The sequence below is a fragment of the Ceratosolen solmsi genome, unplaced genomic scaffold (assembly GCF_000503995.2).
Source record: "Ceratosolen solmsi marchali unplaced genomic scaffold, CerSol_1.0 scaffold23, whole genome shotgun sequence".
NCBI lineage: Eukaryota > Metazoa > Arthropoda > Insecta > Hymenoptera > Agaonidae > Ceratosolen > Ceratosolen solmsi.
The window spans coordinates 4,971,720-4,987,602 of NW_011948430.1; the positions used below are offsets into that span (position 1 = coordinate 4,971,720).

General features: G+C 29.5%; 1 protein-coding gene and 1 non-coding gene across 2 annotated transcripts in view; both read left to right on the forward strand.

Moving 5' to 3' along the window:
- The window catches only part of Dora (zinc finger SWIM domain-containing dorado), a 119,582-nt gene extending 117,712 nt beyond the window's left edge, over positions 1 to 1,870 (forward strand). Inside the window, exons 20-22 of the mRNA XM_011501932.1 lie at positions 105 to 478; positions 643 to 792; positions 1,472 to 1,870. Of these exons, the coding sequence (XP_011500234.1) occupies positions 105 to 478; positions 643 to 792; positions 1,472 to 1,538 (591 nt within the window). The 3' untranslated portion in view covers positions 1,539 to 1,870. The remainder of the gene's footprint in view (positions 1 to 104; positions 479 to 642; positions 793 to 1,471) is intronic.
- An 11,710-nt stretch (positions 1,871 to 13,580) lies between these two features.
- Positions 13,581 to 13,662, forward strand: TRNAS-AGA (transfer RNA serine (anticodon AGA)). The gene has a single exon. It is a non-coding gene; the product is annotated as a tRNA-Ser (tRNA).
- Positions 13,663 to 15,883: the final 2,221 nt, after the last annotated feature.

Here is a 15,883-nt window from a genome sequence, read left to right on the forward strand (position 1 = left end):
ATCTTATACATATAAAAACGACTTATCAAGCCTCAACTTCCAGTTGAAGGTGTTTAATGTATTTGAAAATTGTGATTAACCGTGCACCGTATCCTATTTAACAGCAGCAGGTACACAGGCAGAACCAGTCGTTCACGCCCCAGCAGTTCCGTGCTCTCGTTGCGGCTTATCGCGTGGGAATGCTGGCCCTGGAGACACTCTCGCGACGCGTCCACGACGATCGACCGCAAGCGAAATATGCGCGCAATCCGCCGTATGGCGAAGACGTCAAGTGGCTGCTGCGCGTCTCGAAGCGTCTCGGCACTCAATATTTGCATCAGATGTGCGTCACTGTCGTCAACAGCATCGTCAGTCCCTTCGTTCTGCATGACGTCGCCCTCGAGGCGGCTTTCTACCTCTCCAGGAACAATCCGACTATCGTCATTCAGCAACTTAGATCCGCTCTCCTGGCGCCTCTTGTACACAAATGCCAGCAAATGTAAGCCTAAAACCTTTTACTTAATACGCCAAGTTGCGCCACGACTTTTTGTATGATGAATATTTTAGAATATCTTGGACTTGTATTCATTGACTGATAATATAATATATATCTGTTTGAATGCCTGGAGTCTGTTACACACGCCTGTGCCTTTTCCATTTCAGGTACTTTCAGAGTATGCACCAAAAATTGTATCTTCTGATGCCAGCGGATTACGAAGAATTTGCTAGTCTTGTACGCGCGGCAAGAGCTGCCTTTCACATCACTCCAGAAGGACACACGCAATTTAAGGAATGGTTGCAATCTATAAAAAGGTAAAAGAATATTTGAATGTTCTTGATAAAATTTCCAATTTTAAAATGTCCTAGCAACTGCTGGACGAATCTTGTATAATGTTACACAGAAGAGGATGTTTTACGTTATCTCACGGCAACTCATACTTTATAAAAGACTCTTGGAGAAAAATAATCAATCATGCATACTTATGTTTTTATATTTTTACAAGATTCAATATTTCAATGTTTCATGGATTCAGGTTCAAATGTTGATAAATAGTGCATTGGAAATTGATCGCTCGTAAATGTCGAAATAGCATTAATATTTGAACTATTAAAAAATTTTATTAACCACAGTATATTAATAGTAACTAAAGTGTAAAATAAATAGTACTAAAGTGCACGTCGACGTATAATGCATTGATAATTTGTGTAAAATTTGTACCGAAGCAACGGTTTGATAGAAATTGTCGTTTGATAGATTATAGACTCGATAAAAGCAGACATTATGAATCATTAATTTTAATGGGGATTGTTGTTGTTATTATTATTATTGTTGTTGTTGTTGTTGTTGTTGTTATTGGTATTGTTATTATTATTATTATTATTATTTATTATTATTATTATTATTATTATTATTATTATTATAATTGGAACAAGGTTATATTATTCATTTTAAAGGCATGTGTAACTAGATATTTTTGTGTAAATTTTATAGGTCACAATCGTGCAACAAAGATCTCTGGATGCAAATTAACGCGGCGCTCCAGCAAAACGGTAAATGACACAAAGTGGAACCATGGCTTGCGCATCGGACGCAGCAGAATCCATCCGAAGATTCTCACTATTCCCCGACGGCGTCGGGGACGTCAGTTACGACGGCTGCAAATACCTCTGCCACAAACACCTCCACGGTCTCGACGTCTGCATTAGTGGAGGAATTGCCAGCTGTTGATGTATCGAGCGTCGACACGAACGATGACGTCTCGAGTATGATGAGAGACATGGAAATGCGCCAAGGCAACTACTTTAGCAGACGGCGCGACGACTGGTATCCTCATTATCACAACGCCGGCAACCTAAATAGCAATATGGCCGTGGAGCAGCAGCAGCAGCAGCAGCAGCAGCAGCAGCAGCAGCACCAGCAGCAACAACAACAACAACAACAGCAGCAACAGCAGCAACAACAGCAACAGCAGCAACAGCAGCAGCCGAACAACCGTACGAGTCACAATCGGAGCCTCTCCCCCGGAGGCCTTACGCACCGCGCGTAGATAAAGCGTCTCAATTTTTCGATAATATTTTTTTTTTTTAGTTAATTGTACTTCTATGCTAAGCTCGTGTATTGTTGGATCAGTAGCGAATTTTAGTGGCGGGCCTTGACTGTTTAAGTCGATTTTAAGACTGGATAGATCGATTTTTCTTTTCTAATTTTTCATTTATTTCGCTATTAAGTAATTGTCAACATTATGTATTAATATTAACATGTAAGAGTTTTGCAATATACTCGAATTGAGAATAGTGTGAAATAATCTCAGTTGTTTGTAAAACTATAATGCACTATTGACGATGGTTGGAGGATAAAAAGGCAATTATTATTTTGATGTAACATGAGATTAAGAATTTGAAGTTGGTATCGAGGAAAGAAAATGTAACAGTGTGCCCTGTGAGAAATTGTTTTCCTTGCACATGATTGTTATCTATAGCGCGGAGGTCGATAGTTAATTAACAGTTTTTCATTGTACGTTTGAGTTTTCAAATTTTAATACATTTTTATAGCTTTTCGACGTTTATATTAGATCAAAATATTATTAGAAATAGCGAAAATTAATAAAATTGATAATGAAAACTTATAATGAAAGATGGTTTTGTATGTAAATGCAAATAATACAATAAGTTTCGACTTCTCATTAAAAGATTGTGTGATAACTTTGAATTCTTTGAAAGCACGAGTAAATTTAATATGCATAAACTTGATACATTATAATAAAGATAAACGTGAATGGAACGAATTTTTCGTTGATAAAGTCGCAATCATTTTTATTTTGCGACTAATATGGATAATCTTATAATACTCTTTTTGAACGAAGCCTAATAAAATTCCATATTGTATTTTTGAATCGAATACATTACGTATTATTTTACGATACAACATAAAGAGGAATTTGATATATATATATGTATATGTTTATGTATATATATGTATATGTATATGTATATGTATATGTGTTAGTGAAAATTTTGCTACGTGCAAACTTCAAAGGAAAGACTTTTCATTCAAGGTCCGCTGAATATCGGCTCTTAAATTATCTACTTATTCGCGAATGCTTAGAATGTTTCTTTTAGTCAAGAGGATAAATAAAATTTTAGAAAAAATAAATGCAGATAGTGAACATGCATATATTACGTGTTGAATTCGTGAATTAGATATAAAACGTAAATTTGATCGACACGCAATTATCAATCAAAAAAAAAACAAAAAACAAAAACAAAAAAACAAAAACAAAAAAAAACGAAAAAAAAGTGAGAAAAACGGAAAACCGTTTTTAATGTCGATTCTGTATATCATGTCACGCATATGAATAAAATATTACGCTCTTATCGAATCAATCATCTTCATTTTAGTTAGAAGAAAGTGTTTTAAGCTACAATTAGATAGGAAATTTTATTTTGAAACTCTAGATAAGGTGAATTCTAACGCCTTGTTTCGCTTTTGTGAACAAGTGATGGACAAATTTTAATATCGACATAATGTCTATTTATATATATAAAAGAAAAATATCGCCGAATCTTAACGGTGACCGTATAGAAATGATATTTACTTAAAAACTATTAAATCCGATTTCTCCGTAGCGTGTAGAATATTTTTACTTTATCTCATGCTAATCTCCCCCCCCCCGCCCCACCACCGCCAACCCGAGCCCCCCCTCTCTCTCTCTCTCTCTCTGTCTCTCTCAAAAACTCAATCCTTTTCTCTCGTATTTTATTCTTTTGCTTATTATTTTTGTTTATTCGATGAAGTTAATTCGCCTATTTCTGTATTATTTCGTAAAATGCGATTTATCAAAGTTACACGAGCGCACGCGCCCACGCCACACATACGCACGTAACATGCTCTCGCGCGCGCGCTCGCGCGCGCTTATATTATGATATACATTACATGAAATCGCAAACATTTTTATTTTGTCATAATCGACAATCCATCGAGGAAAATGATCTCTGTAATTTTTAAATTAAAATTATTTAAAATATAAATAAAGGAATGAAAATTAAATAACATATCATCGGTTTTGAGCCACCAATCCAATTTCACTGACTTTAACCTGCTCTTGAAAACCTAATGTCAAATGCAAGTCAACGTAAACTTACCAAACATCACATTCAAATATATTATATATTGAAAATCGACAACTGTATCCTAGTGAAAGCTGAAGGAAAACTGGAGAAAATCTCTTAGGTGGCTCTGCAATAGCAAAAATATCATTTACATTATGTATTTATATTGTGTCTTCGTTTCTGTAAAATTGTATCAATTTTACTTAAAGTATACTTGTTACGGAAGCGCATTCTTTCCTCCGGTAAGATTTCTTTCTTTCCTTTTCTTTATTTTCTAAAAAAAGAGAAAAAAAAAACGAAATACGGAAGTACGAAAGAATTTTAGCGTCCTCGTATTCGATTTTGCAAATAGCTTAAGAAAATCATAAATAATCTGACGGTAATTGTAAATGTGGAAAATTCGTTTTTAACGCCGCGTTGAGATACTACACATCCAAAGTCCCGCATTGCGCAGTTTTTTAATCATCCACCAAACGTTTGCTTTACTTTTTTTTTCTTTCTTTTCATTTTAATTTCTCTCTTTTGTTTTTGTCATTTTGGAGCAATCAGATAAAGTATTTAGAACAAGAAACAATGAAATAGAGAGGAAATAAAAACGAAAAATCAGCCCAACGGAGAGGTATTTTTAATTCGCAAGGATCAATTCATTGTTCGTCAAAATGACTGTCACGACACTTACCTAATGACATTGCGTGGAATAACGCTGCGGAAAAGAAACGATAATCTAAATATAATTGTTATTGTTTTCTTAGTATTGAACACTGAACAGTGCCTCGTCAAAATCTATGTGAACACTTGTATTGAAAGCTGAGAATGATCAATGTAAATTGCGACATTGTCCGCTCACTATAACGCATATATTATTCGCCAGTGTTAAACTTAAACGTAACGAAGAAATGAAAAAGAAAAAAAAGGAAAGAAAAATTTTTGTATAACGTTAAGATCAAAACAGTTGTATAGTTGAGGTAATACATATTTAACGATAGTAATAAAGGAGCATAACATATTCCCGGGGCCATCGTCTTCTCGAGTGTAAGCACCCATTTTAATTCATTCATTTTAATGTCAAAAGAGCAAGAAAAAAAAAAAAAAAATTCAAGAAAAATAAGGCTCGATCGGCCCCTGGATTTAGTTTGCAAGCAATACAGCGGTGCATCGCACGTTGCTAGCACGCGATAATAAATGTATTGCTGTAATCGACGTGATCGACGAATAATTTTTCATTGTTTGTGGCGGACAGATTTTTGGTGTGTCGTTCTTCCTTGCTTTCTTTTTTCTTTTTCTTTTTTTTTTTTCCTCATTATATCTTAAATTTTCTCAATTTCACGGAAATATAAGTCGATGACCAGAAGAATACGTCATATACGATATTTAACTATAATATTTCTTAATCTTATTATTAATCTTTTTAATATTATCTGTAAATAATATTTATAGATAACATGTAAAATTAAGATAAGTAAATATATAAATATTATTTAAACTTCTTTATGATATTGAATAATAATGAAATATTGTGTATTAACGTGTAAGAAGAATGAAAATCAATTGGCACTGTTTAAGGAAGCTATTAACGATGCTCAAATATTTTAAGATTTTTGTGTCTGTTCGTCGATGCTTTTGGACATACGATAAGGGCTTCGTGGTAATTAGTGGCCATACGATTTTCTGAGTATATTTTATATTAAATATTTCGTACGATTAACGTTAATTTTATCTCAATACTATGTGACTAATCTGAATTAGAATTTAATTGCGTTAAAATTGATAAGCATACAAAAATCTCTTTGAAATTATGAATTTGAAGTATTCTGTAATATTTAATCTATAAATTTAAAGGATAGATAAATAATGAGCGAAAAAGAAAGCAATAAGTTCAGAAAGCAAAAAGTCTGTTACGCCATGTATTTCAGGTGCCAATAATTCATGAATTAATACATTAGCCGATTAGAAAAAAAGCATTATTATAACGCAATAAAATTTGCAGTCTCCGGTCGATTGTCAAAAAATTCACGTAAAAATATTATTCAGGTAATATTGATAGTCATGATGTCATTACGATACATAATAATTGATATACATATTGATAAATGGACTGGTTTACAAAAACTTTGCGAGTCGATGTTTCGCAGATTTTTCGAACGATCAGTTTTAACATTTTTGCAAATTATACTTACAATCTTCTATTCCATTACGAACATTCTATTATGAATAAAAGCGTATTATTATTTATAAATTCAAGATCGTTTTCGTTTTTTTTTTTTTTTTTTTTTTTTTTTTTTTTTTTTTTTTTTGTTGTTGTTTTCTTTAAATTTACATAAACAAACAATTTCATTTCGATTAAAGGAACAGTGTATATTTTTTCTTATCTTTTATCTTAACGTATAAATAAATTTCTACATATTGTAAATTCGGATAAGAAACGAAAAATCTTTTCAGTAATAATTGGTATAATTCGTTTAGTGAATCGGATATTATAAATAAAACTGAGGAAATACTACTGCATTGTGTATTTTTTATGAGCAAAGTGCCGTAAATTCAACGTCAATATTATAAAAGCGATGAAAGAAAAAGTGCCGTTGTCTTTGAGTGTTATTAGTATGCTGAGAGGGTTTCATTGTGTCGCCGCGTCGATTTCGCAAGGAAAAACAAACGGGAATTTCACTTTTACGTCATTTACACTACGATAGCGATTATAGTTACCTAAGATTATTAGGCTAAAGTGTAAACTGTATAAAGGTATCGAAATCGACATCCCTTAATATTTATTAGTAGGCTCCTTTTGCCGATACAAGCAAATAAGCGTATATACTAAAGAATCTGTCCTTAGATGTTAGAGAGAAATTAGATTAAACATATTCTAATTATTAATATTGTAGTGGTAAGGTAGAGTGCAAGCGCAAAGTCCATTTTGGTGAATCTTAATTTTGGATAAATTGATTAAATAATGTCAAGTATATTTCTGTTTTATCTCATGATAAAAACGTATAAATTATTAGTATTTTCTTATATCACAATCACAATAAAGTAATTTTTTTTTGTTTTTTTTTTTCAACAAGCACTATTAAATTTTCTAACAATTGTTAAATTTATTATGCAATAATTTTTTCATGGATGTGCAATGTATTTCAAAATTCATTGGGTGTCATTTAATTGGTAATGTATTTTTCTGATCGTTTCTTTTTTTTTTTTTTTTTTTCCGCTAAAGAATTTCGATATACGAGATGATATAAATATGTGCGTTTCTATTAATTTTCGTGACTTGTCAGATATCAAATAAATTAATTTTAAATTTATTTCCTAGCTTTTGAGCAAAACACCTTCATTATTCGAAGCATATTATCGCACGAATGAAGCAAATTTAATTGTTGAAAAAACATATAAAGGGTAACCGCACGATGAAGATGTTGCATATGTAATAAAAATAAATAGACAATGCATTGGTAAGAACAGAGAAAAAAAAATTTTACTCGCGTTTCTACTCCTTCACCAGCTGAAGTGATAAAAAAAAATAGGTATATAATGTTTACAATGAAGTTTCTGCTTTAAAAATCATTTTCCTCTCGATGCTAATCCTCATCGGCTTAGATGCTTGAGAAAACTGTTGATCAATCAAACAAGAAAACTAAACTGAATGATGCGCAGAAAAGTAAGAGTGATGCGGTGAAAAGATATCTATTTTTACACTTGGTCAAGAATAAACTAATCGATAACAAAAACTTTTTGTCAAAAGTAAGAAGAAAAATTACCAAGAAATGGAAAAAAAAAACAAATAAAAGAAAATGAGTGATGTAAGCCAGACGATTATTTACATTCTAAGATTTGTCTGTGGTCCGATATTATAGAATATATTAACAAAAGAAACGTGTAGTAATTCTATTTGTAGAAACGCGAGAATTTTTATCAGATGATCTGAGACAATTGAGTAAAGGACATTGCCTGTGATTTTAAACAAAAGAAGAAATTCTACCGAGCACGTGGAAATATATGCATTATACATATATGTGTGTCGACGATTAGAAAAACTCGACTCTTACAAGTTCTTTGAAAATTAAGTGGAAAGGAGCATGATACAAAAATAGAATGTTATTTCATTTTTATGAGATTGCAATGTCTTTTACTGGTTCAATCGTGTTCATTGAATTGTATTTAATATTTCACTGCAACGCGTTACGCAATAGATCATCAAATAGTTACAAATGTGTCAATGTACAGCATAACTATTTTAATTGTGTTGAAATATTATTTATTCGAGATTTCATTATATATTTAATGAGTACTCACCGAGAATATGTTATCATTATCATTATCATTATTATTATTATTATCGTTATTATTATTATCATCATTATCAACATCATCATCATCATCATTATTATTATTATTATCATCATCATCATCATCATCATCATCATCATCATCATTATTATCATTATTATTATTATTATTATTATTATTATTATTATTATTATTATTATTATTATTACAACGTTCACATTATGAGAGTGTAAAAAATTTCATCGCAGTTTTATTTCTTTCTCTATGTATTAATAATGTCTAATTGCAAGATATGGTAATTACTACAACTGCATAAGCGAATGATGTTTTTATTCACTTTAACCAATACAGAAAGTGCGATTTTATCATAAACTATTTTATTATTCGTAAAAATAATTTTAATAAAAGAATTCAGTGTAAAAAATGAAGGAATACGAAAAATATGCTTTATCAGAAATAATAGAAATATATTTTCCGATAATCTGTTGCGAAACTTGATAATGAGAAGTTGCTCTAAATTATAAAATTTATAGAAATATATCTTCGGTATCTTATGTGACTGGGACAAAAATAAATGAAATATTAGCATTTGTAATACGTCATCGTCGAATAAGTATTTATCATATTAATCAGTTCTTCAATCCTATTTTTCAAATACTAGGTTCATTAAAAGTTTCATTGAGTGCGATTTTGAAAAGAATTTATAGAACGAATCAGCTATGACTTTTTAAATGAGCTGCGATTAACAATCGATCGTTATTTTAGCATCAAGTTTAAATAAAAGCATAATTGAACATGAGTCAATCAAAAGAAATTGCACTAGATATACATTAAAGTAAATGTAAAATTTTAAATAAAAGCATTAAAATTACAAATTTGCCATAAATAATGTACTATATTATTACATATTTTTTCTAATTTTAGTAATAAAATTTTTTAGTATGATTTTAAGCAGTTTATAAATATCTTTCAGAAAGCATTCTTAATAAATCGTAAATAAAAAAAAAATATATACATAAAAAAAGGTTTTTTTTTTATTTTTTGCTTGTAATAATTAAATTGGTACAATATTTCATTAACAAATGAATCTTCATGCAATTAATTTGTCTTAGTGAAAATGCCTTGAATATTAACTGAAATTTCAGTAAAATAAAATCGACGAATGCGAATTACTTGCCAGTGATATATGACTAATATATATATATATATATATATATATATATATATATTATGCATATGTGTCCGTACATAACTTTTAATGACTACAATTGTCAAGAAGACGAAATATACACATTTAATACTGCAACGGGCGTGCAATTAACCGACAAAGGAGCTAATCAACTTTTATCAGTGTTAAATAAATAAATAAATAAATAAATAAATAAATAAATAAATATATATATATTTAGAATGTTAATTAAATTACCTTATATGGTACATTTTTCTTCGTAACATTAAGTGTGTGTATCTAAGTTGTAGAACGCTAAATGTTTATTCGAAATATAATTGAGTCTAATGAATTAAAAATTTGCCTCGTAAAACAACGAATATGGCGCATAAAAATATTTTTAGCTAATTATTTATCGATTATATGATTATATGATAAGTTATTCGATTAATTATGTTAATATTAAGTAATTTAGTTATTTTCTACCGTTTACATAGTGCACGTTTTAACAATATTATTTAACAAGATTAAAATATCATAATATTGATATAAAATAGTTGATTTGTCACATAAAAATATATTGTTATTACGTCTTTACAACTTCATTATTCTATTGATTGAAAAATTTTAATACACCAACAATCATGGTTGTCAAACATAAATGTTTATTACAAATCATTAAAATTTATGTAGCAGATTATAAATATATATATATATATATATATATATATATATATATGAGACTTTCATACACATTAAAGAACTAAGAAATTTTTATTCGCATTAATTAATTACATTTAATTTTTTAATTGCATCATAATTAGAATTTTTTTTTTGTTAATAATATGTGTATTATAGTAGTGCGTTATTCCGTATTGTATTATGTAACAATTTTTTGATGTCATTTGAATCGTTAAAATAAAAAAAGGAAAAAGATAAATACAAGATAGAATTTTATAGAGGCAAATTTTCGAGTCCGTTTCAGTTGTTTTGTATAAAACTTAACAATGAAGAATTTTTCAATTTAAATTCATTTACAATATCGTAATGTAAGGTGTTTATTGAGTCGAAAGCTTTGAAACTTTGACTTGTAAATAATATAAAATTGCTTATTAATACACGTTAATTATAATAATATTAATATTAATAGTGGTACTTATATTAATAATAATAATATTGCTGCTATTAATTATTACAATTATATAATAATTTTTATTATATAAATAATATTAATAGTAATATCGTTACGAAGTCGTCCTGCGAGAGGACATCTCACGGGCAAATCGAGATCAATCTATCTTATTGATAAATGAAATTTTAAACGACCTAGACGACAGTGAGAAAAAATGTAAGAAAAGTCGTAATGACTTGTAAATGATTGGCGAGGACAGTGCGATGATTCTCCGAGCGCGCGATATTTAATGTTTTTCCTGGCACGCGTAAGACAAGCGCAAGTGAGACAAATTCACTTCCTTACACATTTATTTTTGCTTTGCATACGACTACTCCAACATATATTTTTGGCAATATATTATTGATAATTATTAGCTTGCTACATTTGAAAATATTGAGCTTACGCCTACAATCGTAAAACGTAAATCTTTTTGCGTGAAATCATAGTTCAAGTTCTCATCAATAAACTAATATTCTGCTTCACGTAAATGTTAGTTCGATATTACCAAGATACTTTCCACTATTGCATTTATAATTTCATTAAAATTTTACCGTTACAACAATTTCAAATGGTAAATTTGCAATTTGATTGTCGTAATCGACAACTAATATCGACTTTCATTACAAATATCGATAGCCAATGATAATAATTTCTTGTAAAAACGAATTATACTTGTGAACTCTATTGCAAAAAAAAATTTCTTTTTTATTTTACATAAAGTGAATTAAAACGAGTTGTTTATATCATGTGTTTATAGTTTTAGTCGACTTTAGCAGAAGCGAAAGTCATTATCTGATACGTGTAAATATACGAAGTTGACGCATATATATTTATTAATATGAAGAAGAAAAAAAAATGATTCCGCAAAAGTATTATATTTTTCTTAAAAAAAAAAAAAAAAAAAAAAAAAAAAAAAAAAGTATCAAGCAGACTAAGTAAAAAGGTGCGTAGCTTAAAAAAATGCATAAGAAATAAATTACAAATAAGATAGATAAAAAAAAAAAAAAAAAAAAAAAAAAAAAAAAAAAAGAACAAAAAAAAGAAGAAAGGGAACGAGAGATTTTCAAGGGCAGAATTACACGATAATTATAATCAGGAAATTCAGCGACTTTGGAGACGATCGCACGGTACTCCGCAGTAACTGAGCGATAGAATACATTCATGTGGATAAAAAATAAATATAACTGTAATATAATGATGCAGAAGATATAAACGTAACTATAATAAAGAAAATTAAAAAAAAAAAAAAAAAAGAAAAATATGCATAATCATTGGCGATAGTCAGCCGGGCGTCGCGCATCGCGCAATCGTACGTGCGAATACGATCGAGACGGATTATAGTAACACGAGGACAGAGAGATTTAATAAGAGAAAAATTAAGATAGCAACACTGAAAAAATGGCCATGTTCGATTGCGCGTCGATTATGCGCGTTTATGCACATATAAATAAATATATGAGATGGTTATAAAAAAAAAAAAAAAAAAAAAAAAAAAAAAAATTGTTTTATATGCTAGGTGTTTTTTCTCCCCGATTTTCCGAGTATGCGTAAGCAGGCGTAGATATATATTTCTCGTAAACGACGAAGACGACAGTTTCGAGGGGATGGTTGGGCAAGAGATTTGTAAGAGGGACGATGGTTTGAGATTGGCCAATGGCGAGAGATTTGCAGAAGAATAATGATAATGATGATTTCACCGTGCGCGTAATTGTGCGTACGGTAAGTGAGAATAATCTGTCATTTAATCTCATTCAAAGGTTATCTTAATGCGATTACTATTATGACTATGCCATGGTATAATGCTCATGCATATTGTGAGGTGGATCTATTTATGAATCCGTCGATCGTTGATATAATCAAACGTGTTCTGAGTGAATTTTAATAGAACACTTTAAATTAACACTGACTTTTAATTTCACCCATATTGTCCCACAACTTAAATAACGATTCCAAACTTTTATTCTGACCAATTATAACAATTTTCTTATTCTACTTATTCGTTCTGCAAATTGTGCTTTAAAATTGGCTGACTTTTAATTTCAAAATATTCTCCCATGAGAATATTTAATTTTGTTTTTTTGTTTTTTTTTTATTTTTTTTGTTTGTTTTGTTTTTGTTTTGTTTTTGTTTTGTTTTTGTTTTGTTTTTGTTTTTTTTTTAAATAAGACCCACTCGAAAATATAAATTATTCATATATACGTAAGATGGAATTTCATCTTGCTTGAATCAATAATAATATCTTATTGAGTCAATCATTAATTGAAATAATTTATATTTTTCACCTATACAATATATAATCATTACAATGTACGATGATTTATAATTAAAATTTATTCTTTTAATGGCTGGCATTTAATCGCTTTCCCGAACCTAACTAATGAAAATACACACGCGATGCTTGATAATTATTAAAATTATTGTTTAATTTGCAGTTTAAAGTGAAACTTATATTCCCATTGATTAATAATTAACTTGATAATATTGGATAAAAAATTTTATTCAATACAGCTGTTTTGAGCGATTATTTTTATACTAAACTGTTCAATTATAATAAGTTACAACTATGTATATAGTATACTATACCTATACATTGATCGAAAATGGTAATATCAATACAAAATAAAGTTTTTATTAAAAATAATGCCGTATCATGTTCTACATTAATCCCATTCTATACATGCACAGTCGCATGTAATCTATTAAAAATATGTCTTTAACAATAGTTAAAATATTAAAATATTATTTTCTCTTGTAATTGTTAATTGAATTGTATTTGTAAATAAAATTGAAATAATAAAAGATTAAACAAATATATTTTTAATATATTTTTAAACCAAGTATGACTATTTTATATAACTTTACTAATGTACAGCAGTCGTGGCCGAGTGGTTAAGGCGTCTGACTAGAAATCAGATTCCCTCTGGGAGCGTAGGTTCGAGTCCTACCGACTGCGAATTTTTTTTTTTCTTCTAAAATTTCTTAATCTTAATAATTTTTACAATCGCATTGAAAAATTATAAACAAAACGATAATTTGAATTAATAAATTGTCGATTTGATTTTATTGCAAATTCATGTTACGTATGCTTTTAGAATATTTTTTATATTTCACTTATTTATTTATTTATTTATTAAATCGTACTAAATTTATATTAACTTTTTATTATGTAATCCGTTCAGTGCACTTTATTAATAATTTTATTAAATAATCTATGTTTTAACAATTACTTGTGAAGCTTTTGACAATTTAATAATTTATTATTACCGAAATATTAATTTGTATAAAAATTTTCGTCAATATCGCTATATTTTACGACAAAATTGCAAGAATATTTTATTTACTTTTAATTTGCGTATCACACATGCATACACCTCTGTATGCGAGCGCGTATATATATATATATATATATAGCTTAAGTATGACTTGTATATTAACATAATGAATATTGTATTAAGTTGGAAAAGTAGTGCTATTGAATTTCAACAATAATATCGTTATTATTGTTATTAATATTGGTAGTTGTTGTAACAAGGGGACAAGAAATTTTACCGTATTATAAATTTTAAATTAATGAAATTGGGTGGGAGCGGTAGTTGGGAAGAGGGAGGAGGTGGGAAAGTCTTATGAAAGCGACGGGGCCAAGAAATAACGCAAGAAATAAATTCATCATTACCAACTAACGTTAGTTCATTTCGACATGTTTAAGCTACGTTGAAAACATTTTTAAGTTGTAGTTGGGGACTTTAATCAGTTCGAAATTATAAATGAATACGGCCACGATTAAATTTGTTCAAATGTTAAATTTTATATTATCATTATAAATGTGGTTGGTGGTGGGGCTATTATAAACGAGGAACCGCGTCAATGTACAGAATCCAGAGTCGGGGCTAAAGTTACACATGCCCAAGCTAATTATTATCATCGATCGTTAGCTTAATGAATCCGATCGGGGCTATAATTTTTGATTTGAAGAAAAATGTCGAGCGAAGTTGAGCACATATGGCGGTGAGGAGAGGAACTTGTATGGGTGAGAGAAGCAGGTAGGTCCGTGAAGCCAAATTTGTCATCCGGCAACCTGATCTACGATACGAATATAGCGGAGCGAGGGGCAGGGGGCAAATTGGATTTACCGCATTTACTTTCGACTAAAGCAATATGGAAAATTCTTATAGGACGCAATGAAATTTGATTATACTGGAGGATATGTATAATAATATAAGGAAAAACGGCAAGGATCGTCACGCGATTTATAGGTTAGGGAGTTCTCTTTGTCCAATTGCCGATATATCGAAAATTTTTTGAAGCAAGATAAACGATGCGTGCCCCATGAAAGAACAATAAGAGACCTCAACGATGAGACTTGCGACGCGAAATTCGAGTTTTTATGCTTTGAATAACGAGGCGAGAAGTAAATGATTTTCCCACTACGAGTGCGCGGCATTTGTAATCACTCGATAATTCTATTACGCGCCATTGTAATTTGAAGAACAATTCGCTATACTATGTATTGCATTATTGAACTTAGCCCTTTATTTCCCATCTTTATTACAATTTTTCATTTTCAAATCACGAAGAAAATGATAGTAAGAATATGTTAAATGAGACGTAATGTCCAGTCAGCTTACGAGGGATGCAATAATTGTTAATATTGAAAATTAATATACTTTTTTCTCAAAATTATTTACGATTGTACTTTGAAATTTGATACAAAATTCCCATAGATAGTTTGATATACGCGCAGAGCTTAATTTTTTTATTAATTTTCGCTGAAAAAAACATTGATATGTTATAAACATGTCAGTATGAATCTTTGTATCCGTACTAGATGAATAATCTTGTGCTTAATTCACAAGATTAAGCACAATTTAATACTTTAATTTACATTTAAACTTCAATATACAAACGGTATTATTAATCATTTGATCATATTAATTTGATAAATAATCGACTATTATTTGTTCAAATAAATAATCTGTTTATAAAGCAATAGAAAAATTATGGTATCGATAATTGTAATACCTACTTGTCTATTAATTATTAATCACTATTGCAATAAGCACGAAGACAATTATTAATTATCGTATACATTATTACGTACTAATTGTTCAAGTATGAAATAAAATTTTTAATACGTAAGTCTTCAAGGTTTATTTAACAGTCCTTCAAGATAGAAC